General features: G+C 36.5%; 3 protein-coding genes across 3 annotated transcripts; all 3 read left to right on the forward strand.

Annotated features, from left to right (window-relative positions):
* Positions 1-367: 367 nt before the first annotated feature.
* Positions 368-1,620, forward strand: LOC148770098 (uncharacterized). The gene is made up of 2 exons (XM_088818981.1): positions 368-637; positions 733-1,620. The coding sequence occupies exons 1-2, from the start codon at positions 368-370 to the stop codon at positions 1,618-1,620; spliced, it is 1,158 nt and encodes a 385-aa protein (XP_088675107.1).
* A 2,283-nt stretch (positions 1,621-3,903) lies between these two features.
* LOC148770099 (uncharacterized) lies at positions 3,904-4,233 on the forward strand. The gene has a single exon (XM_088818982.1). It carries the CDS (start codon positions 3,904-3,906, stop codon positions 4,231-4,233), a length of 330 nt encoding a protein of 109 aa, XP_088675108.1.
* A 19,101-nt stretch (positions 4,234-23,334) lies between these two features.
* Positions 23,335-25,716, forward strand: LOC105953577 (flavonoid 3'-monooxygenase CYP75B137). The gene is made up of 2 exons (XM_012977250.2): positions 23,335-24,331; positions 24,839-25,716. The coding sequence occupies exons 1-2, from the start codon at positions 23,408-23,410 to the stop codon at positions 25,442-25,444; spliced, it is 1,530 nt and encodes a 509-aa protein (XP_012832704.2). The 5' UTR covers positions 23,335-23,407; the 3' UTR covers positions 25,445-25,716.
* The last annotated feature ends 234 nt before the right edge of the window (positions 25,717-25,950 follow it).

The raw sequence follows: 25,950 nt of genomic DNA on the forward strand, positions 1-25,950 counted from the left end.
CACATTTAACAGTTATAATACTAAAGTAAATATCTCACGATCCTAACGATCAATTACTAGTACTTGTAATAACTGTAAGGACTATATCTATGCTTGTGACAAAGGGACAAATATATATAATGCCAAGGTGTTTTATCAGTAATACGAAAAAGGTTTGTTTATTACAATAATAAATGGAAAGACCACAGCCACAAGTTGGCTTGTTGGTCACCTACTCTAACAAAGTCAACAATGTAGAACATGGAAAAACAAATAGGGCAAATCGCCCAATCCATGTCCACGATGGCAAAGGTTGGATTTCCAAGCAATACCGAAGTCATTCCAAAAGAAAGTTGTCGAGCCATAACCACCCGAAGTGGGTTTGCAAATGACCGATCCTCCTTATCCGACAGACGAGTCACCAAGGCCACTTGTACAACCGATCCCGGTCGAGCCGGAAATCACCATTTCAGGGAGTAGTACAAATGAGGCTAGTAAGCCCAATAACATTTCTTTCCCTGATAATCCTGCTCTTCTGATAACTCCTACCCCTTATTCAGAAATATTGAAAAAGAAGAAGTTCAAGGATCAATTAAAGAAGTTCATCGAAAAGATCAAACAAATTCGAATCAACATCCCTTTTGCAGAAGCCTTGGAGGTAATGCCAAACTACACCAAGTTCATGAAGGAAGTACTATCCAAGAAAATACGAATCGAAGAAGACACACCAGTGACACTGACGGCAACTTGCAGTGCCATTCTTCAGTCGAATCTACCACAGAAAAGAAAGATCTAGGGAGTTACACTATTCCTTGTGTCATTGAAAATTCTACTTTCGATAAAGCTTTATGTGATTTGAGGGCAAGTATTAATTTGATGCCTATGTCTGTGTTTCTAAAACTGGGCATTGGAAATTTGAACCGCACTCGCATGACTTTACAATTAGCTGATCGTTCGTTGAAATATCCCGATGGGATTGTAGAAGATGTGCTAGTTAAAGTAGTTAAATTCATTTTGCCTGTTGATTTTGTGGTGCTTGAAATGCCTGAAGATGATGAAGCACCATTCATTTTAGGTCGTCCATTCTTAGCAACTCGTAAGGCGATGATTGATATGGAATTAGGATCTTTGAAACTTATGGTGAATGGGGAAGAGGTTGTTTTTAATTTGATAAATGCATTTAAACACTCTGAGCATGTTGAGCATTGTAGTAGAATAAACGTGATCGAGGAACTTGTTTCCTTATTTTTTGATTTGTATGAATTATGTGATTCTGTTGAGCACTGCATTGTTAACTCTATTGATTTGCATTCTGCCTCCCCTGAAACTCCAATTGAAAATGATGTGCTTGATTGTGTGTTGTTTCTTGAATGTGCCGACATTTTGGGCATAGACGAGGTAGGAATCATCCCCGAGATACCACTTAGTGTGAAAACGGCCCCCGTACTGGAATTGAAACAACTACCGGATTATCTTTGTTATGCTTTTCTTGGAGCAGACAAGACTTATCCAGTGACCATTTCTTCTAGTTTGAGGGAGGCCGAAACAAACACACTATTGGAAGTCCTGAGGGAATATATGTCGGCTATAGGTTGGTCTATTGAGGATAAGGGAATTAGCCCGTCTATTTTTCCAACATAAAATTCTAATGGAAGACGTTTATAAACCAAGATCAGTCCAACCTTCAGAGGCGGTTAAGCCCGTCAATGAAAGAGGTAGTAAAAAAAAAGTCTTAAAGTTGTTAGGCGCTGGTATGATTTAAGCAATTTCTGATAGTCCGTGGGTCAGTCCGGTGTAGGTTGTGCCAAAGAGGGGTGGGATGACGGTTATTGTGAATGATAAAAATGAACTTATTCCGTCTAGGACAGTCACTGGGTGGCGTGTATGCTTTGATTACAGATTATTGAATGCAGCAACTAGAAAAGACCATTTCCCCCTTTCCCTTTATCGATCAAATGCTAGACATGCTAGGAGGTTTCGAGTATTACTGTTTTCTAGATGGTTATTCGGGGTACAATCAAATCTCAATCGCCCCGGAAGACCAAGAGAAAACTACTTTTACTTGCCTCTACGGTACTTTTGCATTTCGTAGGATGCGTTTCGGTTTGTGTAACACACCTACTACCTTTCAACAATGTATGATCTCTATTTTTCATGATATGGTAGAAGAATTTCTTGAGGTGTTTATGGATGATTTTTCTTTGTTTGGATCGTCTTTCGATCTTTGTGTGCACAATCTAGAACTTGTTTTGAAAAGATGTACAAAATCAAACCTTGTTTAAAATTGGGAAAAAATGTCATTTTATGGTTCGTGAAGGTATTGTTCTAGGTCACAAGGTCTACAAAAAGGGTCTTGAGGTGGATTGGGTTTTACCGTAGATTAATTAAAGATTTCTCGAAAATTGTAAAACTATTATGTCATTTGCTTGAGAAGGAAGCCGTCTTTGATTTCGATTCTGCTTATTTGCCGGCTTGCACGTTTCTCAAGGAGAAGCTAACCCAGTCACCGATTATGATTACTCCCAATTGGGATGAACCATTCGAGATCATGTGTGAAGCGAGCGACTGTGCTGTAGGTGCAGTATTGGGACAAAGGAGGGAAAAAATCTTCAAAGCCATCTACTACTCCAGTCGTACACTTGACCAGGCACAAAAGAACTATTTAACGACTGAAAAAGAAATGCTTGTAGTTGTTTATGCCGTTGACAAGTTCAGACCGTATATTTTGGGCTCTCAGGTGATCATTTACTCCGACCACGCAGTTATTCGATATTTGTTCGCCCAACCCCGACTCATCAGATGGATACTACTACTCCAAGAGTTCGACTTGGAGACCAGAGATGAAAAGGGGAGCGAAAATGTGGTAGCAGATCATCTTTCCAAACTTATACTTGACGAAGTTCCAGCCGAAGGAAATATTCAGGAATCATTCCCAGACGAGCAATTGCTCGCCATTAGTACTCACACTCCGTGGTATGCTGATGTGGCCAACTTCTTGGCCAGTGGAATCATTCCTCACGGTCTTTTTTATCACCAAAAGAAAAAATCCCTTCACGACAATCGTTTCTTTCTATGGGACGAGCCATTGATTTTCAAAACCAGCCCCGATCAAGTCATCCGAAGATGTGTTACGGAAACCGAAATATGCGAGATAGTCACACATTGCCACTCTTCACCTTGTGGTGGACATCACGGGGAATCTCGCACAGCCGCCATGGTTCTGCAGCCAGGCTTCTTTTGGCCAACCCTATTCCGAGATAGTTACGAGTTCGTGATACGGTGTGATCGATGCCAACGGACACGGAATCTATCCAACAAAAGCCAAATGCCACTGAACAACATGCAAGAGATGGAGCTTTTCGATGTTTGGGGAATAGATTTCATGGGACAATTCCTCATTCGAACGGGAAGTTATACATTTTGCTTGTCGTGGACTACGTGTCCAAATGGGTCGAAGCAATTGTCACCACTGCCAACGATGCTCGTACGGTCCTCAAATTCTTCCACAATAACATATTCTCGAGGTTCGGGACACCAAGGGTGTTCATTAGCGATGAAGGATCCCACTTTTGCAACAAACTGCTCAGTAATTTCACGAATAAGTTGGGGATCCGACACAAAATTGCGTTGGCTTATTATCTGCAAACGAATGGCCTTGTTGAGTTGTCAAACAGAGAAATCAAACAGATTCTAGAAAAGACCGTGAGCACGAACCGAAAAGATTGGGCGTTGAAGCTCGATGATGCACTTTGGGCCTATCGTACCGCATTCAAGACACCGATTGGAATGTCTACGTACAAACTTGTGTTTGGGAAAGCGTGCCACCTGCCAGTGGAATTGGAGCACCGAGATTATTGGGCCGTCAAAAAGCTCAATTTCGATCAAACAGCTACTAGCGATCATCGATTGCTTTAAATCAACGAGATGGAGGAGTTCAGAAACGATGGTTACGATAATGCCAAGGTTTACAAAGAAAAGACGAAAAAGTGGCATGAAAAAAGTATTACAAAGCCAGAGTTCCGGGCAGGTGACCAAGTCCTGCTATTCAATTCTCAACTACGACTATTCCCATGTAAGCTCAAGTCCCGTTGGTCAGGACTATTTGTAGTCCTGAGCGCAACCCGACAAGGAGTTATCGAGATCCGAGGACGAGACGGTCCATCGTTCAAAGTGAATGGGCAACCGGTGAAGCATTACAACCCAAATGGTTCTCCCGAGGAAGTGGAGTGTGTCGCACTGATTTTCTCCCAGTAAATCCAAACGAAGTTGAGCCGTCGACTGTAAAATAGCGCTAAATGGGAGGCACCCCATTGTTGCTCATTTTTTGTCATTTTCCTTTTGTTCATGCTTTCGTCTTTGCTTTTTAGCCTCTTTTGCATTTTTATATTTTAGGGTTCAATATCTCAATCTCACCCATTTAAATTTCAAATATTTTGGCAGATTACAGGACCCAGATCGCGATCCAGCCTTTCGTATCGCGATTTGGGGGCTCTTAGAGTGGAAAATTTGGAGAGGAACCAGATCGCGATCCAGCATGGCGTATCGCGACATGGGGTGTTATACAGAAGAAAAAAAACCGAGGACTCAGATCGCGATCCAGATTTCTGTATCGCGGTCTGGGGGGTCTTACAGAGAGCAAAAAGGGGGCATACCTAGATCGCAATCCAGATATCCGTATCACAATCTTGGGGGTCTTACAGAAGCTAGAAGTTGCAGACCCAGATCGCCATCCAGATATCCGTATCGCGTCTGGCGGGTTTCACAGTAAGTAAAAAACGGCAGACCCAGATCGCGATCCACCCATTGCGTATCACGATATGGGGACGAGAACAGTTACAAATTCACAACCTTTTTTTCTTTTTTTCTCACTTCTTTCTTTTACAAAATTCGAAATCCTTTTCCCCCAAACCCTAGAACTTCAATTCTCTATCAAATTTTCTCATAAAACTTGCATATTTTTAGATTTTCATCAACAATTAACGATTATTTCTTGTTGTTATTGAGAATTGTGGACGAATCTTCAACAAATGTATGTTCTTGACCCAAATTTTTGAGTTTTGCTTGAAATTTCGAATTTCTTCCAATTTTCTTGTTTGTTCCCTTGATTTTTCATGGTTTATGCTTGTACGTATTTGTGTACTTGATTTTGGGATTTAAAAGCTTGATTAATTGGTTGAACCAATGTTGAGATATATGAATTGCCCTATTATGCTTAATTTCGGAATTCTTGTGGAAATTTTCTTGGGTTGAGTCTTTTATGCTTATTTTTGTCCGTTGTGTTAGAGTAGGTGACCAACAAGCCAACATGTGGCTGTGGTCTTTCGTATTTATTATTGTAATAAACGAACCTTTATTCGTATTAATGATAAAACACCTTGGCATTCTATATCTTTGTCCCTTTGTCACAAGCATAGATATAGTCCTTACAGTTATTACAAGTACTAGTAATTGATCGTTAGGATCGTGAGATATTTACTCAAGTATTATAACTGTTAAACGTGTTCCTAGTCGAAGGGTTACGCCACTAACGAGGATATCGGCCTTTCCCATTAATACTAGCACTTAGTGTATGTGTACTGCATCTCATCAGTAAACGGTATTGTGATATCGGCATGCATAAGTGGGTGCTCGTAAGTTGACGAGTTCACTGAACTCCCTCACCCTAGAAATCTCTAAGTGGTTCCCAATAATCGAGTAGAGATATCTATGGTATAGTTGTACACCATTAGTCCTTATGACCTAGACATCACCGTGACTTCACTAGAGGACCAGCTATATCGTGACCTGTCCCTGAGTTCCACCGAGGACCATCCCAAGGGCCAGTGTTCGTGCAGTCCGAAATCTAGTGGGAGGTCTGTGCATTGTAGTCGAGGATTCGATCGCTAGAATAGTCTTGGATGTCCTGTGTGTTCTGAAAGTTTGTAATCATTCTAAGTCTCTGGCCAGAGCTGACTAAGTGATGATTAGAGAATTCGATTCTCTAAGTCATGCACGTGACGATTACAACACTTGGAACGATCGCACCGTCATCGAACATATAAAGAGGTCTCGATGAACCAATGCCTCTAGTTCGATCGGGACATATGCATCGAAGGGACCGTACTGTACGTTAACTATATCTGAAGGTTCTTGCAGGCACTTCATTTGTATCTAGGGAATCATGACGCGTAGTTGCTAGACGCCAATCTTGATTCGTTGGGTGATTAAGGTGAAACGAGCTTCATCTTAATCGTAACTCTAAGGGATAAGTTTTGACCACAAAGGGTTGTGGGCCCACAGCTAGCTTACACCTGAACCATCGAGGGTCACACTGCTCGTGCACATGAGATCTTTGAATAAACGGTCAGAGATAAAGTAGTTTATCTTTGCATGATTGGAAGTCAATATGATTGGATCCAACATTCATAATTTGGAATTATGAATGAGAATAAGAAAAGGAAAAGAATAGGCGAACGTGTTAGTGAACTTTCTAAATCGGGAAGTTTCCAAATTTAGAAAGTGCACTGAACTAGGGTTTCCACTTTTGGAAAGTTGGAAAATGAGAGATGACACTCGTAATGACGAGGATATTATAATGATTCCGAAAATATAATTGTTGCAATTTTCCGATCATTGAATTGAGAGAGACGAGCAAGTAAAGGAACTAACGAGCTTAAGTTGTTGGGCCCGGTCCAACTTAAGCCCGTTAGGGTTTTATGCAAGGGACTATAAATACTTGATTTATAGGCCTTGCACAAACACACAAGACCTAACCCTAACCCTAGCCGTCCCCCTCTCTCTCTCGGCCTCTCTCTCCCGCGGCCACCACCGCCGTCAACGCCGCCGTTTCGCCGGAATCGGCCGTTCATCGGCCGATTGCTTTGGTAGTTTTTTTCCTTCTTTTTTTCTTCCGTTTTTCTAACTATTACGTGTCTAGTGCCACGTGTTTAGTAGATCGAAGTATACGAGGTGAAATCCGAGAGGAGGAAGATCGAAGATCGAAGAATCGAGGAGCAGCATACGAGCCGAAGCCGCACGCAACCCCACGCGCCGCCCGAAGACCGCGCGTGAGATACACGCGCCGCCGTGGCCGTTTCGCCGCTGCTGCCCCGGATTGCACGGATTGATTTCCGTTGCAATCTCGACTTGCTTAGCGCTCCTACCTCACGCTTCAAGAGCATGTTAGTTGGTTTAAACGCGAGCATGTTAATTGGTTTAAATTCAGTTAAACATTTTAGCATGTATGTTGTTTTTAATTTCGCTGGAAGCGCAAAGGTACGCAATTAATTGATTTAAATTATCAGGCATGTGTTTATGTGCTTTAAAGTTGTTTAAATCGCATAAAATTTTTGTTTTCCGCTGCGTACACGTGCCCGAAACCCAACACGTTGATGGTTATTGATTGTTGTTGTTGTTGTGTTGATTGATGTATGAGTGTAAGATTTCGAAAGAAACGAACATTCAAAGAATCTCAAGAACTTGCGCGCGCCAAGTGTTCGACGAATTGTCGGAACCAAATCTCAAGCCTATTTGCACCCTTCATTCACACATGACTTCACTGCCAAACAAACTCCAAAGAACGGGTGAGAACTCCAATAAATCCCAACCGAAGGGAAAGGGAAAAGCTCCGACAAAGAAGAAGGGCAAGGGTTAAACAAAAAGGGGGAAAATGTACTTAAAACTCGCCTTCACATTCGGGTGGACCGGCCGAGCAAGCCATCCCCAGAACCGGTGACGTGCCACTCAACACGGGCACCCGTGCATGCTCATGAATGAAGTCACCTTCGACGAGCACGGTGAAGATATTTATGTGAATGTCGAAGCCAAGAGTGAGTATATCGACCGCTTCCCTCGATCGATCGTCCCAGAACGTGAGTTGGATGCGCGCACGATTGGATTTCCTTCGGTTGTCAACAACATCCTGGATAGGCATTGGAGAATCCTCGTTTGACAAAACGGGCACCTACAACGAGAATTTGGTCCGGCTTTTCTACGCCAATGCCGGTTAATACAAGGGCTCGGTGGTTTTTATCTGGGGCGTGGCAGTTTGCTATGGTACAAACGCCATCAATCGAGTCTACAAGATATCCCCTAATTATCTAAACATTCCAAATGAGCCGTTCCAAGCATTAAAGATGGAAACAACGTACCAACATCTCATTCTGGCCTTGTGCTCCAGAGGATCTTATTCGGCACCAGGAGATAAGTGGTTCTATCAAGCAGAGCTGTCGAGGGAGGCCAAGATCTGGATGTACTTCGTTTGCTCCCAACTCATGCCGACAGTTTTAACGGCCCGGACCTATGCCACTCGCCTCACGTTGATGTACGCAATCATGAAGGGAACCCCTCTGAACGTGGGTGCCATTATTCACTCGGAGATTTGACAGTGCATGGGCGACACCTCCTTGGGCCCGATGTTCCCGTCCCTCATCGGCCTTGTGCAAAGCGGCTAATGTCGCGATGTTTGCCGATGACAAAGTGACAAAGGCTCCAAAGCCGATCTTCCCGTTCGACAAGATCCAGCCAGCTTCTGGTCCACAGGGCGAGGGCGATGGCCCTGAACCACATGCCCCACCATCCGATGATGCCCGACCAGCCCGACCCGCACCACGAGGCGGGAAACGACAGCAGACAGCAACAGCTCCGCCACTTCCAGAGTATATAGACGAGTGGATGGATGCTATGGAGGAGAACGTGGGCTGGTTCAGGAAGATGATCAAGGTGATGGCAGCAACATTACAGTGTAGGACGGACGACATAGTCGAGCCACGACCCTTCCCACCACGGCCTCAAGTTGACGGAGCATCTTCCTCTAACGCAGCTGCCGAAGAAGCAGCACGAGCGGTAGCCACCACACTAGTGAGGCCAGTCTGGGAAGAGCACGAGCGTGGCCTTCGAGAGGACTAAGGACGAGCTATCGAGGAAGACCATGACATCTAGGGGATGTTGTGTTTTCTATCCCTTTTATTTTTTATTCTTCTTTGACCATAGAGACTATGCTAGATTTCAAGTTTGAGGGTGGTGTTTGTTGAACTTGTTTTATTTGTTTTCTTTTTATTTCGTTTGTTTTGGATTGGTTTCGTTTATGATTTATCTTTACTAGACTTTGATTTTATTTTTATTTTATTTATCTTATTTTAATTTGGTCTTTTGCATGCATATCATATAATTTAGTTTCATTTATGTATTTCGATTTCCGTAATTGTGTTATGTTTGTCACATGCATTTCGAATCTTTGTGTGTAGAGCCTTTCGAATCCTTTCCTATTAAGCATGAGTGCACTTTTCTGAGGGGTATAACAGTCTGAGGTTTGGGGGCGAGTTAGAATTGAATTATGTATTCACAATTTGAGTTGTTGGCTAAAAGTTCAATCAATGGTCTTTACGTTTTTATTTTATGCTATTACGTTCTGAAAAAAAAAAGTAAATTAATAATAATAACGTATTGTTGTGATTCGCGCTTTGATTTCTCAGCCTTTCTGACTCGAGCTTAACCCGTTGGGTGCACTTTGTCGCCTAGTCTCTCGAGCTTTCAAGCTTGGAGGTTTCCTGGAGTAAAGTTCGATACATGGGTCAGAGATATAACACAGTGGTATCAAGCCTTGTACGAGTCACGATTATTCCCGTTTAAGAAAAATGGAAAGATAAAAAGTTGTGATGAAAATCACCAAAACAATTGTTGTTGTTGTTGTTGTCATTTTTTCTATTGAATAAGTTGACCTACTTATGCCCAATTCAAAATTTTGAATTTCAGAATCAAAACTTACTTTTCATCCACATTTCTACTCAAAACCCTCGATGATTGTGTTTATTGTTTGATTACGGATTCTTGAGTCTATCTATTATTTTGGTGTAGAAACAACTAATTGCGTCGGTGGGAAAGTCGAATATCTTAAGCCATATGCCATTCTGAGATTTTAGGTTATCTAGCTCGTTTTACCTTTGAAATTAATTGCAATGCTTTGACCAATCCGGCAACTTTGTGGGTGTGTTGTCTGAAAACCCTCATGAGACACAACTCGTCATTTGGAGGTACCCAGGGGTTCAAAGGCTTGTTGCATAAGCTAAATGCAATCGTGTTTCCCTACATTAGTGGCCTAGTTTAGTTTGTTGTTTTTATTCCTTTTTGTTATAGTTTCGTTTTGATTTACTCGCGACGAGTAAAGATCTAAGTTTGAGGGTGTGATAAGTGTTCGTTTTGCACGATTTTTGCTTATCGAATCTTCGAGTTTTGGTCTTCGTTCGTCCGAGTTTCGGCTTTATTTGTAAATATTATTGCGTTTCTTGTTTTATTTATTTTCCATAGGTTTCGTTAGATATATTTGCCGAGTCGAAGCCATTTGAAAGAGAAACAGAATTTTCAAGCCAATTTTGGGGCCAAGAAGACCCAAATGGCGATCAGGGGGATGTCACATAAAGAAACACGATCAAGACCCAGATCTGTATCTACATTCTGGATCGCGATCTGGGGGTTTATACAAAAGATTTTTTTATCAAGATCCAGATCACGATCCAGCACTCCGTATCGCGATCTGGGGGTTCTCACAATGCGGATTTGTTGAAGACCCAGATCGCGATACACATACCCGGATCGCGATCTGGCATGGCGGTGAGCGGTTCCCAAGGCTACCAGATCACGATCCAGCCATCCCTGATAGTGATCTGGGCATGACTTTTCAGTAAAGATATTTATTTGCAAATCTTATTGAGGAAGCTTTGCATTAAACTATAAATAGGAAGGCCCTTTCATTCTTCATTCTTCTTAAACTTTTTATGGTTTTCAATAGTTCTTCACGGGAATCGTCAACGGGGGTTTCGACTTTGGTTTTTCTTACGCAATGTCTTTACGTTTTGTTCTTCATTTCTTGTGTACATTCTCTTAACTCTATGTTTGTTATGAACTAATAACATCTTCTTCTAGGGTAATGAAATCTTGCATATATTGATTCCAATCGTCATTTCTGTTATCTATTTGTCGTGTTTTTATTTCGTTTATGTTTTCAAATGCTTCTGATTGTTTGATCAACTCCCGGATTGATATTAAATAGCAATGAACTCGAGAGAGGATTTCTTGTTTGAAGTTATGAAAACATAGCTCGGGGTGTGGAAACAGAGACGTGATGCACTTCGGGTAGCCCTTAAGGACTTGACCTAAATTCTCTATTAATAGCAGGTTCTGAACGGAGACGTCGGACCTGTGGGTAGACTCTAACTACACTGGATACGGAGGTTAGAGTAATTTAGCGTCTGGGTTAACGAATAGGAATGTGACTTTAGATAACGGATTTGTAGATTGTTTTTTATTATACTTTGGTGGATTTTTCCCTAGAAGTCCCCTTTAAATCGAAACCCTCCCGTGTTGAGTTGTCGCTATTCTATTTACGTACATCCTATATTTGCATGTTTACGATCTTGCATGTTACTAAACTAGGGTTTATCACCATTCCAATTATTTACAATCGGCTAGATAATATTACGATAACATAATTATATTCCTCAGCATGTGAATCTATAGGTCCATCTGGATCGATATCCAGAACAATTGTTCTGCAAAATGCGATACTGTATACTTGCGGTAATTTATACGTGAGGAAAACGCGTATCAATCTCCCTATTAAAAGAAATATTGAGGGGGATTTATCAAAGAGCCCCTTAATATTAATACAATTATAAAGTGCTATACATATATTACTCTTAATTGCCAAATCTTATATCTACAAACCCTAGCCACATCGTTTTTAACAAAACGCCATTCTCTAATCCCATCACCTTTTCTCTTCTTTCTGGAACTGAAATTCAGTAGTGTCAGCGGCGGCGGCGAAGGTGGCGCCACATCTCAACAATGAATAGGAAGACCCCCTTCTCTTCTTTCTCGAATAGGGAATCCGACGGCGGCGGAGGTGATGGCCAAGGAGAGGACGAAGACGGCATCATATCTCGACAACGACAAGGCGCCGCTGCCAAAACAAGGACAACAACGGCCATTTTTGGTATCCCCCTGTCCTTTCCGTTCGATGGGCAGATTTGCTGTACCTTTTTCCTTTTCTTTTTGTTCTTCAATTTATGGAAGCATTACTGCAATCTCGTCGGAAGACCACCTCCACCGCTGTTGTAATAGAATCAATCAACCTCGACGAGAATGACGAAACCTTGGACTGCATTTTCATGTGAGAATTGCGACCGCCGACGCCCAAGCGTAACCTCGGATGCCGTTAACATAGGCGGATTTGTTTCGTCCGTTATGTTCGATATTGTTTGGGAGACTTATTATCGGTGAATCAATAGTAGACCATATGTTCGTTTGTTGAATTTTTGTTCGTGTTACTCAAAAAAATATAGTTGAATTTGTGTTCGTGTTACTCAAAAAAATATAGTTGATTTCTCTATGGTTGTAGTTGGTTTAATTAATAGTCGTTTTTGTTGGAGTTTTGGTGTGTGTTTTTGCTTTTGTTTTAGTTGATTTCAATAATTTGTAGTTGATCCCAATATAGTTGTTTTCATATAACAATATAGTTGTTTTCGCACAACAATATAGTTGTTTTCATTATTTATTAGTTGGTTTGAGTAAATAGTTAGATTTAACAAGTAGTTGATTTCTGATAAACAAGAGTTGTTGGAGATGGTTTGATTAAATAACTAGTTAATTTTACAACGGAAATAATATAATATATAATTAATTTAATGAATAGTCATATTGTTCTATAATTGTTTTAATACTACTTTGTTTTAATAACAGTTATTTTTAATAATAGTTGTTTTACTGAAATATAGTTGTTTTAACTGAAAATTAAAAAATATCGTAATAAAATATCTTAAAAATATATTTAAAAAAATAATAAATTATATTTTTTAAAAAAGAAAAAAAAAACCAAAACGAAAATTAAAATATAAGAAATAAAAAAAAATACATAAAAGTAGTAGATAATGGGTAATGAATAGTGGAGGGTAAATTTGAGAATAAAAAAAAAGATGGGTCGCCTACTAAAAAAGGAAAGGATTTTGAAACCATCCTTATTAAAATAATATTAGAGAGGATCCTCACTAATAGCCCATTTTTTTGTATTGCACACACATATATATTTATGTAATACAACAATTCATACATTTATCAAAATTGAGGCTCCTTACTGGTTTGAATTAAATATTTAAATTTTTTGAATTATTTGAATGTAAAATAATATGAAAAAATCTTGTAAATCAAAAAAAAAAAAAAAAAAAAAAAAAAAAAAAAAAAAGAGAGAAACTATTACTTAACTATTAATAGGTTACGCTTAGTAAAATTGGGTCATATTAAAAACCCTACGTGAATCCATATGGTCTAAACTCTAATCCCGCTTAAAACCCATTATTTTGGTTCTTGGAAACCCGCGAGTTTAGGACCTTCCACCCTAATGCCGGTCAACACAACAATACCAAAAAAAAACATGTGAAAAAAAATGCAAACAAAAAAGGGTAAATGAGTGATACCCCATATTTATGAAAATATATATAAGAAGGTCCTAAAGATTTTTTTGCCCTAATAAAAAAAAACTCAATTGTAGTTTTGATTAGGCAGATCCCCTGGGCAACTTGAAGTGCCTATTTTTTTCTTTTAGTTTCAATTCAATACATGTCCTAACCCCATATCTCTCCCACTCACACGTCTAGCCGTTTATAGATCCATTTCTCCATCTCTCCCACTCGTTAACTCTCTCTCGCCATATCTGGCGCCGACAAAAAAAATGAAGAAGAGGCACTACTGCAGATGCTGGGTGGTGGCGGGCGGCAGATGCTTGGGCGTGACGGCTTAAACCGCCGGCGACGGTTGGTGACGGCGTCGATGAATGGTCGAATCAACGCTAGCAATGCAGAATCTTCAGCCAAAGATTAAAGCTATCCAACAAAGATATGCAGGAAACTAGGTGAGCATCTTCACCCGTGTTCTACGAAATAATTAATTGAAATCCGTGCTTAGATGATTTTAGCCTTTCAGAGGGGTCACTGATTAGTGCAAATCAGACAAAGATCATGGACCTTGAGGCCAGACCTTCAAATTGAATCCATAAAATGTTAATTTGATCCATATGCCTTCTCCCCCTACAACTTGAAAGAAACTAATGAATATGGATGTAGTCTTTTCTTTTTACGATGTTTCTTATGCCCTTTAAACTATATAATTAATAGACTACTGTTTTTTTATAGCGACTACCATAAAGTTTGCAAAATAGTTATAGGTGTTGTACTTTCATCCTATCAAATATAGAACACAAAATTTCTCCACTGTTGCGGAGGTGGGTGTGGGGAGATTTGGTTGGGTTAGAGCTGATAGACTTCTTGTTACTTTGTTGCTTAATTCTGAGATAAATGTTCAACAGAGGAGTTTTACGATTTGCCACCCGCCTCCTTGGTGACCTAACTGTATATTAAATCTTGCATTATTTTTTTAAAGTTTTGAATGGATGTCTTTATTATTTTAACAGTCATTACACCACAAATGCACTGATCAACATATTTGAACTCTCATTTAATTAGTCAGCATCATAGGTCCTGGTATTTGAACAACTTCTATGCACCAAATGTTTGTGGAGAAGATGTGGTGTTCGTCAATTCAAAACAGTTCTTTTGCAACCGATAGATCGGATTTTGTTGTCGTGTTGAAATGTGGGATTTGAAATATAAATACTAACTACACTATATATGACTATACTCATATAGTCACATGTGGTCATATACATGTAGTCATAGTGCAGTCACATGTGGTCATATACATATAGTTATTTATAGTTACGTGTAGTAATATGTAGTAATATATAGTTATATATAAGCAACGTGTTTTTTCTGATGTACAATGATGTTGATGATTGTATTTTTCAAATTATTTGTTGGGTACTAATTGATTTATAATATCAAGATTCAAATTTTGAATTTTGTTTTTGGTGTAGATGGAGTTTTTTTTATATATATATATATAATCAGCGGTCTACTTAATCGGTCGACCATAACTTTGGTGTAAAAAGATAGTATATGACTACATATAACTATACATGACTATAGAACTTGCAGTATACTGTTAACCTCAAATTTTCGCGTCTACAAAATGTATAAACGAGACAGGAAAAATAGGAAACAAATAAATTTATTAATCGAACGAAAGCGGATTACAATCGCCGTGAATTCCTTGATTATTTTCTCCTATTCTACAATTGATTCAAGGGCTTAAAAGTTTGTTCCTGAATCGAATAAATATGAACACCTCGAATTCAAATATATTATGAATTCGAGGCGAAGGCTCGAGACATGAACTTGAGAGCTCGATATATGTCTTTGTGAGTCTGTCTTTTACATGCAATGAAAGCCCTCTTTTTATAGCCACGAGCTAGGGTTTCTTGACTTGTCGGATGGGCCGGTCATTTGTAAAGCCCAAATATATTATGGACTTTGAGTGAGACCCAATTTAATAATCGTTTTATTAGATTATTAATTGATGATTTATCTCAACATTTTCATGGCTACATGTTTAGCGATTTCAGTTTAGTAAATTTATCAAAAATATGAATTATTAAAATAAAATTTAAAATATATATATATATATATATATATATATATATATATATATATATATATATATATATATATATATATATATATATATATATATATATATATATATATATATATATATATATATATATATATATATATTTAAAAAATTAAAAAGATTAGGAAAAAAAATTAAAAGATTAAAAAATTATTATATAAAAAAAATACAATAATAAAAAAACAGTAAAATATATATAGGAATACAAAATAAAACAAAATGAATTTTATCAAATTAGAAAAAAATCAGCGAGAATGATAAATGCAGTATAAGAAATGCTAAACGTAGTTGGTGGAATGTTGAATGTAGTTAGGACAATAGAGTCTTTTTACCTCTTTATGGGTATCTCAAAAAAATAATTTTAGGGGCAGATCTGTTCCTATTTATTTTCTAATATGTATATTTCCCTAATAAAATAATAAAAATTGGTTGTCCGATCATCACAAAAAGGAAAAGAAAAGGATAAATGTTCCTTTGTTGACTTAAATTAGTTAATAGCAATAAAATTCTATTAATCTATATCTATGCTATTATTATTATTTTATTTTATTATACCTATAAAAGTGTGAATAATAGGTGGGTTTCTTCCCTTTTTTGTATGGACAAAAATACTCTTTCAAATAGATAAGGTCATAAGAGTACTTAAGGCTAATTAGGTCCTAATAATAATAATAATAATAATAATAATAATAATAATAATAATAATAATAATAATAATAATAATAATAATAATAATAATAATAATAATAATAATAATAATAATAATAATAATAATAATAATAATAATAATAATAATAATAATAATAATAATAATAATAATAATAATAATAATAATAATAATAATAATAATAATAATAATAATAATAATAATAATAATAATAATAATAATAATAATAATAATAATAATAATAATAATAATAATAATAATAATAATAATAATAATAATAATAATAATATTAATAATAATTTATTATTATTATTATTATTATTATTATTATTCTTATAATAACTATAATAATATAAATTAATATAATAATAATTATAAGTATTAGTATTATTATTAATTATTTATGGTACGTAAAATAGAGATCTTCTTCTAACAATTGATTTCAATTAATATTTTTAATAATTAATAAGTTCATGTCTATGTAATGAATGAGTTGATGAGAACGTCTTCTGTCATCCAACTTTTGGTATTCCATTGTTTATTCCTTTATTCAGATTTTGGTCTTACTAAATAACATCTTCACTCACCATTAATATCATTGAATTATATGAGAAAAATATTTTATCCCACTCTTGCAACTTAGTTTTATCATTAAGTTAAATATAATCAAATAATAAACATAATTCATACTGGTAGACTAATAAACATAAATTCATTGAATTACTATCATGTCATCTCACAATTCCATACTTCACTTGTTATTCGATGCCCGATTTTCAACAGATTTTCTATTTCTCATCCTTCAAAGGTATTCTCTGTAGAGTTTTCATTTTTCTCCATTTTTCCTGGTGTCTCCGTTGTTACTATCGATGTATATATATTGTTCAAAAATATATTACTATGATTATCTAAGTTTTTTTTTTTTTTTTATCGAGAAAATGTTCCAATTCACATTATTATTCTATATTTAGTCCCTCATTAGTCTAATTAAATAGAACATCATAAATGAAAAATGAAAATTTACATTCAGGATGAGAATGCTTGGAAGATGAACAAATGCGAGGCATGCGTATGTGCGAAAAGGAAAGAAGAAGGGAGCGACCTTCGTGATCAAATGGTCACAACCAGTGGCGTGTTCGGTTATGTCTGAATACCTTTTGGTAACCATTCTATTGGTGGTATATATTGATATGGTTATAACTTGCACAAGCTTGTGCAGTGGTTGCCATATGACTACTTTCGTAGATTAATTGCTAAGCGATTCAACGAATCTTTAACTAACTATTTAGTAGATTAGGACGATTCAAAGTCACCAAAAATAATTCTATATAGCAATATTTATACATCAAACCATATCGTCTAATATATATATTTAGATTAATATACCTATAATCCTAATGGGTTGTAATTTGATATATTAGTTAATTTTCATCCTATAGGGTTCTAACCAGCCTTTGGAGGTGTCTTTATTCTAGCGAGGTAGAATTGTGATACACGGATATGTCGAAAAAAGGATCAAAATTGAAGGTGTACAGGAATACATGTATTTTACAAAATATTCGAAAAAATTGTTTTTGGTGTACTTATTTGAATAATAAATTGGTCAATTGTTGAGTCTTAGGTGGTGTTTGCAAATGCTTTTTGAAAGTGATTATGCGGTTTTTTTAGCTCATAATCTGGTTTTAGGTGTTTGCAATATCAACTTTTGCTTTTGCTTCCCTTAAAATAATATGCTTTAAACTATTTTTTTTAAAAGCACCCCTAACCCTGCCTTTTCAATTTTAGTTCATTTTCCGAAATATTTGCAAACACCCCAAACTTTTAGAAACAAGCACTTAAAACTAACTTAAATCCCAATCACTAACTTCTGCTTTTAAATAATCATTTGCAAACACCACCTGAGTTACTAAATATTGTAAGATTATTTTTGTTTGTTCAATTATTCAATCTATTGGTACTTCCAAAAAAACTTTTACAAAATCTCTTTTAAAATAGTGTATTTCTACAGTACTAATAGAGGAGAAGGAGAAGTTAATATGATGAAAATCAAATACACAATACACATATTGTTTTTCATTTTTATTTTTATTTTTTTGAAAAGAGAGATCTCCAGTTTCTAATCACGAACAAAAAGATATCTAATGCAACAAAAGGCTAAAAATTATATAACATTAGCAAAAGTTTAGACAAATAATTAATATTTAGCTTAGAGCAACTCAAAGGGCAAAAATTTGAGATAATGTTACTATATTGAATTCTTTTCTTCTTCTTTTTTCACCTAATGTTATGCCTCATTTTCACTTTTAGTCCATATTGTTCCAAGATGGACAAAATACACGTGTTTTTGGCACTCACCACCAGGGTTGCAAGTTGGAACGGAAATTCCAATTTCCGCCGGTTCCGATCCGAAAAGTTCTGATTTTGGAACAACTTTTTTTCATTCCGACTTCCGAAATTCTGATTTTCGAATATTTTCGTTTTTTTTTGGATTGGAATTGGAATTGTATAAAATAAATTTGGAATTTCTGATTTCCGATCCGATTTAATTTCCAAAATTAATTACAAAAAATTCCTATTTTTCCCGAAAAATACACCCATAAATAATATATATTATATAATACTTATTTTTCCGACAAATACACCTTTAAGTTTTGTTTTAGGATTTTGAGATGAATTGTTAGAAAGTTTTATTGGATATTATGTTGTGTTTATTTATATTATATTTTTTTGAACTGAACTTTATTAATTATTAGTTTTACTTTTATCGGCGTGGATAATGTTCTTATTTTTGAAAAATTATGAACATTTTCGAAAATTTCCGCTAAGTTTTGAATTTTTAAAGCTTATGTGATTTCCGTTTGTTTTCCCAAATTTCGAAATTTCCGAGCCTTTTGGAATTGCAATGAATTTTTAGATTCCGAAAATATTGGAATTGGAATTGGAATTGATTTTGTACTTCCGAAATATTTTGGAAATTTTCCGAAAACGCTAATTCCGATCCGATCCATCCGACCTTCACCCCTACTCACCACCCTTGTAATTAAACATTGCATAAGGGTAGTGAGTGCAAAATTCTGTTTATTTGTCCACCATGAACAATAGAGACTCTCCTAAAAAAAAGAAAAATAGGGACTAAAAGTGAAATGTGCCAAACATTAGGGATCAAAAGCGCAATTCTCTCTCATTTTGCCCTAATTCAGATGGGGGCAACTATTTCAAATACTAACTTTTGCTTACTTGAATACTACCAAGTTTAAAACCAAAATTGAGTACATATTTATCAGTTTTTTCTTACTTTAATACCAAAATAAAAAGAAAATTACAAAAACACCCTTTTATACAAAAAATCAATTATATCAAATTTTATTAGAAATTACCTAATCAAAAACCAAATAAAAAAAAAAGAAAAAAATCCCTTTGTTGTAAAAAAAAAACCTCCAACCCTCTCCAACCCTCGCCGCCGCCGCCGCCGCCGCCGACGCCGCCGCCGCCGCCGCCGCTGAACGCCGCCGCCGCTTCTTCGTCCATTGTTATCAACCCGCCGCCGCTTCTTCGTTCCGGTTTCATTCATCCAAGTAATAATTTTTTTCGAAATTTTTTTCTTTAATATTTACTTAGGATTTGATTGTTTGATATGGGTAATTAGGATTTGATTGTTTTAGGTAGAAATGATCGTTAATTAGTAATGGGTGCATCTAATTTCAGTCGATTTGAGCATTGATTTGAGATTCGTGGGTTGGTTCTTCGTTCACAATTTTCGACCTGTATATGTCGATTTTTGATGAATTTTCGACAGCTTGATGTCGAAAATTCATCAAAAATCGACATATAGTTGTCGAAAAATGTGAAAGCTTGAAATGAGATTTTTGATAATTCGACAGATAGCTGTCAAAATTTGGATGAGTTTTCGACAGCTAGCTGTCGAATATTCAACCAATTTTCGACAGCTACCTGTCAAATTAGATCTGTGTAAATTTTTTTTTTTTTTTTTTTTTTTTATATTTTCGACACTTAGGTGTCGAAAATTGTATCAAAATTCGACACTTAGGTGTCGAAACTTAATAAAATATGAATTGTTATGTTTTCGACACATACATGTCGAAAAATAAGGGTATTTTCGACCTGTATGTGTCGAAAATACATGGCGAGTTTTAAAAAAAAAAAAAAATCAAAATCGATGTTTTAGCTCAAAAAATACATGAATACATACTTGAATGGGTTCTCCTTGCTCGTAAACTACCATTCTATTGTCATTTGACGCCATTTTGCAAGTTGTGTAAGGTTTTGATTTCTCTTGTTTTGAGGTTTTTTAGGAGGGTTTTTGGGGAGGGAGAAGAAGGAGGTGGAGGAGGTGAGGGGTTTGTGAGTGAGGAGGGGAAATGTTTTTTTTAGGTTTTTGATTATTTGGTATTTAAGAAAGAAAAATAGTATTTGTAATATTTTTTTGGTTTTAATTTTCATTAAGGGCATTAAAGTAATTTATAATTAATTATTTATTTTTTATTTTTTTGGTATTCAAGTAAGCAAAAGTTAGTATTTGAAATAGTTATCCCCAATTCAGATATATTGGGGGTTACGTGCATTGCACGTACAATACATATTCGAGTTAGTTGCTAATTAATGTGTATTTTGTCTATTTTAGAATAACAAGGAAGAAAACTAAAATCGATCATAAGTCAAGGAGTAAAAGTGTAATTCTCCCTGTGTCACAATTTTCATGTCTTTGTCTACATAAGATCTTTATAATTGAAGTTTTTATTAAATAAAATTACAAGCTGTCGTTCTAATATCAAAAAATACAATATTCATTATATTTTTTATAAAAATGTGTAAAACTTTAATTAAGTGGAATTGCAATTATTTATACCATGTTCGTAGAATAAGATGAAAACCATAGTATGTTTCTTCAACGAAATGAAGTTTAATATTGCAAATATTTAATCCTTAAATAATTATATGATTTTTATTTTACTATTGCGGTCGCCGCCACGTAAAATGATCTAATAATTATTTAATTTGTAACATGTATATGAGCCATATCATTAAAATAATAAATATATTATATATTTAATTATTAACTTAATCGAACGAGCCTTATTCGGTTTGAGTTATAGTAGACTCAAAATCGGCTCATAAATGAATCAGGTTTATTAAATGGTTCAGAACTCGCCCCAACTAATTAAAATTAGGCTCGACTCAAATATAGTCGGGCCGAGCCATCGGGCTTCGGTTAGACCCGGCTCAATTGGCGGTCCTAATGAGTAATGATCATAATGTATTTTAGATCCGTGTGTTGTAGCATTAATCATCTCAGAAAATTGATTTGTTTTCAATCTATACGGCGGTTAAACTTGATATTAGTAAAGCATACGATCGGATTGAATGGTGTTTTTTGAGGAAAATTCTTTTTTTCGCTTTGGTTTCTTACCTGAATTTGTTGATCTCATTATGATTTGTATCTCATCCGTCTCTTACGCTTTCTTATTTAACGGCTCATAGTTTGGTTCTCTATCTCCTTCACGGGGATTAAGACAAGGCGACCCCTTTCTCCCTATCTCTTTATTTGTTGTGCATATGCCGTTATTATTATGGTAAACGAGCCGTGAACAATGGTTAGTTACATGGGATTCAAATTGCCCTGAAGACCCCTATCATCTCCAATCTATGTTTTGCCGATGATACACTCTTGTTTTGCCGAGCCACTAAAGAAGATTCCAACACCTTAAAATCGATCCTTGACCAATATTCTAGAGTCTCCGGGCAGGACAATGTGCTTTAGCACTGCAACTGCGTTGACAATGAAAGAAACTATACAAAATATGTTGGTCTTTAGGGTGGTGGATCCTCACGAAATATACCTTGGCATGCCATCTTACGAAAATCAACAAAGGATATTTTTCAATTTCTCAGAGATCGTTTGTTGGCCAAGATCAAGACGTGGGGTGAAAAACATTTGTCTGAAGCAGGGAAAAAAGTTTTCATTAAAGCCGTTCTACAATCAATCACATCATATATGATGAGTTGCTTCACCTTACAGCATGGCTTGCTCAAGGAGTTGGAGTCCGCGATTAAAAGATTTTGGTGGGGGTTGGTACTGAGAAAAGGATGGCATGGACCTCTTGGAAGAAATTAAGCACGGTTAAGTCGAAGGAGAACTTTTAGATTTTATTCTTCAATTGCAAAGATTTGGTTTTAGTTTTTTTTTTTAACACGTTTGGATGCATAAGCCCGATATAAACGTGAAGCCTGAAAAAATATTATTTGAGCCCATAGTAATGAGACCTGATGATAGATAATATGTGAGCTTGAGCCAATCCAAACTTGGTTCACATAACCCAGTTGGCAATCCTAATGAACATGAACTTAAACAATATGTCAAGATAATTACTATGTTCTGAAATTGTCACAAATATGTATTCATTATTAGGTATTAGTTATCACTTCGTTAGCTCTTAATATGAATTAATAAAGACGTCATTTGTAGGTCAAGTAGTTTTGTTAAAATAAATATTATTTATCTATTTTCTATATTTATTTTTATTTTGTATATTTTCTTATTATACATCACGTTAAAATTAATTTACTTTTTGTTTTAATCATTCATATAATCAATAATTTGTATTTTAGAGTCAACAATATTGATATATTAATTTAGAATTATTTATGTTCGTATATTTGATTTTTTTTAAATGTTAAATTAAATTATAAGATTTCATTTAACCTTTTACAAAGTTAAGATTTGCAACATGGTAAATTGTAAAAAACTGATTATTCAATTTTGAACATTTTGACTTGATCATAGCCTCTTCTAGGACTTTAAACGTAAAATTCTATTGTTGATTTTTAATATTTTATTTGAAGATATTTATTTAATATTGTGAAATTATAACATTATAGGAAAAATGTATCAAACGCAATATACAAAATAAAATTGAATAAAATATTTTAGTAGACACGAGCAATGCACGTGCATCTTCCTAGTTGTACAAAAAAACATAAATGGCCTGGTCTAGTGGTTAGTGTAATAATGAACCTGGTTTGAATCCTTAGTTTGGACCCAATTATGCTATCTTCTAACGTTTGGTTTCCAAGCCACATATTTAGTCTTTCATATCCAATACAGGGGAAAAAGATATCCTCATATTTTGTTATAATAATTCTTATTTCTAGCATATATTCCTTGCACTTAACAAAGAAAAAAACATAATGGAATATGAGCTTGGACTTGCTGCTCTCACCTTCTTTTTTCTTCTAGCCTCCCTATTTTGTTACTCATGGATAGTAGTACTCGGCAACTCAAAAACAGGAACAAAGCCACCACTTCCGCCCGGACCATACGGCCTTCCGATTCTCGGATACCTCCCGTTTCTCAAACACAACTTGCACCACCAGTTCACACTACTCTCTCACAAGTACGGCCCCATTTACCGCCTCTGGCTCGGCAGCAAACTCTGTGTCGTTGTAAGTTCGCCTTCCTTGATAAAGCAGATAGTTCGCGATCACGACTCGATTTTCGCAAACCGGGACCCGCCGGTTGCAGCACTAGTCGCCACGGGCGGGTACGACATCGTCTGGACCGCAAACGGTCCCTACTGGCGCGACATACGGAAGCTGTTCGTTCGTGAGATGATGAGCAACACCAACCTCCAGGCTTCGCACGTTTTCCGCACGGAGGAAGTGCGGAAGCTTATCGGGAATCTCGATACCAAAATTGGGAGTCCCGTTCAAATTGGCGAACTCATTTTTCTGACAGAGCTCCATGTACTGATGAGCTTGCTCTGGGGAGGTGAGATGGACCCCACGGAGCGAAGCAGGCTTGGAGACAAGTTTCGGGTTCATATTTCGAAACTCGTCGATTTGTTGGGAAAGCCTAACATTTCCGATTTTTTTCCGGTTTTGGCTAGGTTTGATTTGCAGGGAATCGCGAAAGAAATGAGGGGTGTGGTGGTTGAGGTGGAACGAATTTTGGATTGTTTTATCGATGCGAAAGTGAAGAGCATGGCGGCTGGTGGTGGTATGGAGGGTGAAGAAAGGAGTAAGGACTTTATGGGAATTCTTTTGGAGCTCAAGGATAAGCAACTCGGAGAAGGCTCAACATTTGGTTTAACTCAAATCAAGGCGATTTTGATGGTAATTTTCTCCACTTTCCTTCATTTCATTTTCTTGTTGGTTTGCCCTCCGTCTCTTAATTTATTCGAAGCTAGATTCGACACCGTTCAGTAAAAGCTTGTTTGGACTCGATTTGTTAACATAACGAAACAAACTTGAACACATATACTTTTGTTATTGATAAGATTTGAACTCGATTATTTTGAGTCGGGAATCGATTAGAAAAAAAATTAAAATCAAGCTACTCGAGTTTGATTCGTGCTAACCTCTATTGCTTATTAATCCAAGCTCAGACACAACTCTACTCAATGCGCTTATGCGTGCCCCTAGTTCTGTTGTTTCTTGAATATATAGGAGAATTAGTTTTTGTGTTCAAATTTGAAGATAAAAAACCGCTAAACATTTTTATAGGCATAAACCCTCTTGTGATCCAAAGTCACGACAAATATACTCTTTCAAGCTAACAATGTAACTCTTTTTGTGATTCTCTTTCATTGAAATGACATAAAATATGCTCTTTGATTATAGGATATTGTTGCCGGCGGGAGCGATACTACGGCAACGATGGTCGAGTGGGTGATGACCGAGCTTTTGCACAACCCGAGTATAATGCAAAAAGTGCAGCAAGAAGTAACAAATGTTGTAGGAGCGAACAACAACGTTGAAGAATCCCACGTATCGAAACTGCACTACCTCGAAGCGGTTGTAAAGGAAACATTCCGCCTACATCCTCCATTGCCACTCCTCGTTCCAAGGTATCCGAGTGAATCTTGCACGATCGGAGAGCACACAATCCCAAAGGGGTCAAGGGTCTTCTTGAACATGTGGTCAATCCACATGGACCCACAAGTTTGGGAGAATCCTTTAATATTTCGACCCGAGAGATTTTTGAATGATAACTCCGAAAAATTTGATTTCATTGGAAACAACGTTGAGTATCTTCCGTTCGGATCGGGGAGAAGGGTGTGCCCTGGTATTCCGTTGGCTGAGAAGATGGTAATGTATTTGTTGGCAACACTCGTTCATACGTACGAGTGGGGGTTGCCAGAGGGACAAAAGATTGACCTGTCCGAGAAATTTGGGATTGTTATGAGGAAAGAAACACCACTCATTGCTGTTCCTTATCATAAATAACCAAATATGAACTTGTTTGTATGCATAATTATGGGTTTTTTGCAAGGACCACCCCTCTGTAATTTTGAATTGCTGACAAACCCCTCGTGTTAAATAAATTAGTAGGAACCCCCTGATGAAAATTAGTTAGGCAAAAAAGCCCTTGACAACATGTCGTGTGTTGTACGCGCGGCTTGTGTAAGTGAGAGTGTAATTTTTGACGTGAAAAGTCAAAAATACCCTCTTAAATTATTTTATAAATAAACATAAATCCAATTGGGTTTAAATGCAAATAATACAAACTTTTGGATCGATGTATAATTTTAGCTGCAAGAATATATGTAATGATATATCTAATTATCTACTAAGGCCCCATTTGGTTGGGGAGATTGGCCATGATTAACTAAATAGTTAGACTTTGTTGGATATTTGGTATTCTCAATAATATGTCGGGTCGACCCGCAAATACTATGTTATCAAGGCTTATCTTGCCTATTAAGCATGTTTTTTTGTTGGACCTTCCAAGG

The sequence above is a fragment of the Erythranthe guttata genome, chromosome 6 (genome assembly GCF_056151865.1).
Source record: "Erythranthe guttata isolate IM_541 chromosome 6, IM_541, whole genome shotgun sequence".
Classification (NCBI taxonomy): domain Eukaryota; kingdom Viridiplantae; phylum Streptophyta; class Magnoliopsida; order Lamiales; family Phrymaceae; genus Erythranthe; species Erythranthe guttata.

Bases quoted from the DNA above. Each gene is read 5' to 3' on its own strand.
- LOC148770098 (XM_088818981.1), top strand. From the start codon at position 368: ATGACCGATCCTCCTTATCCGACAGACGAGTCACCAAGGCCACTTGTA. The intron at 638-732 runs GTAATGCCAAAC...GGCAACTTGCAG, and splicing joins CTTTTGCAGAAGCCTTGGAG to TGCCATTCTTCAGTCGAATC.
- LOC148770099 (XM_088818982.1), top strand. From the start codon at position 3,904: ATGGAGGAGTTCAGAAACGATGGTTACGATAATGCCAAGGTTTACAAA.
- LOC105953577 (XM_012977250.2), top strand. From the start codon at position 23,408: ATGGAATATGAGCTTGGACTTGCTGCTCTCACCTTCTTTTTTCTTCTA. The intron at 24,332-24,838 runs GTAATTTTCTCC...CTTTGATTATAG, and splicing joins AAATCAAGGCGATTTTGATG to GATATTGTTGCCGGCGGGAG.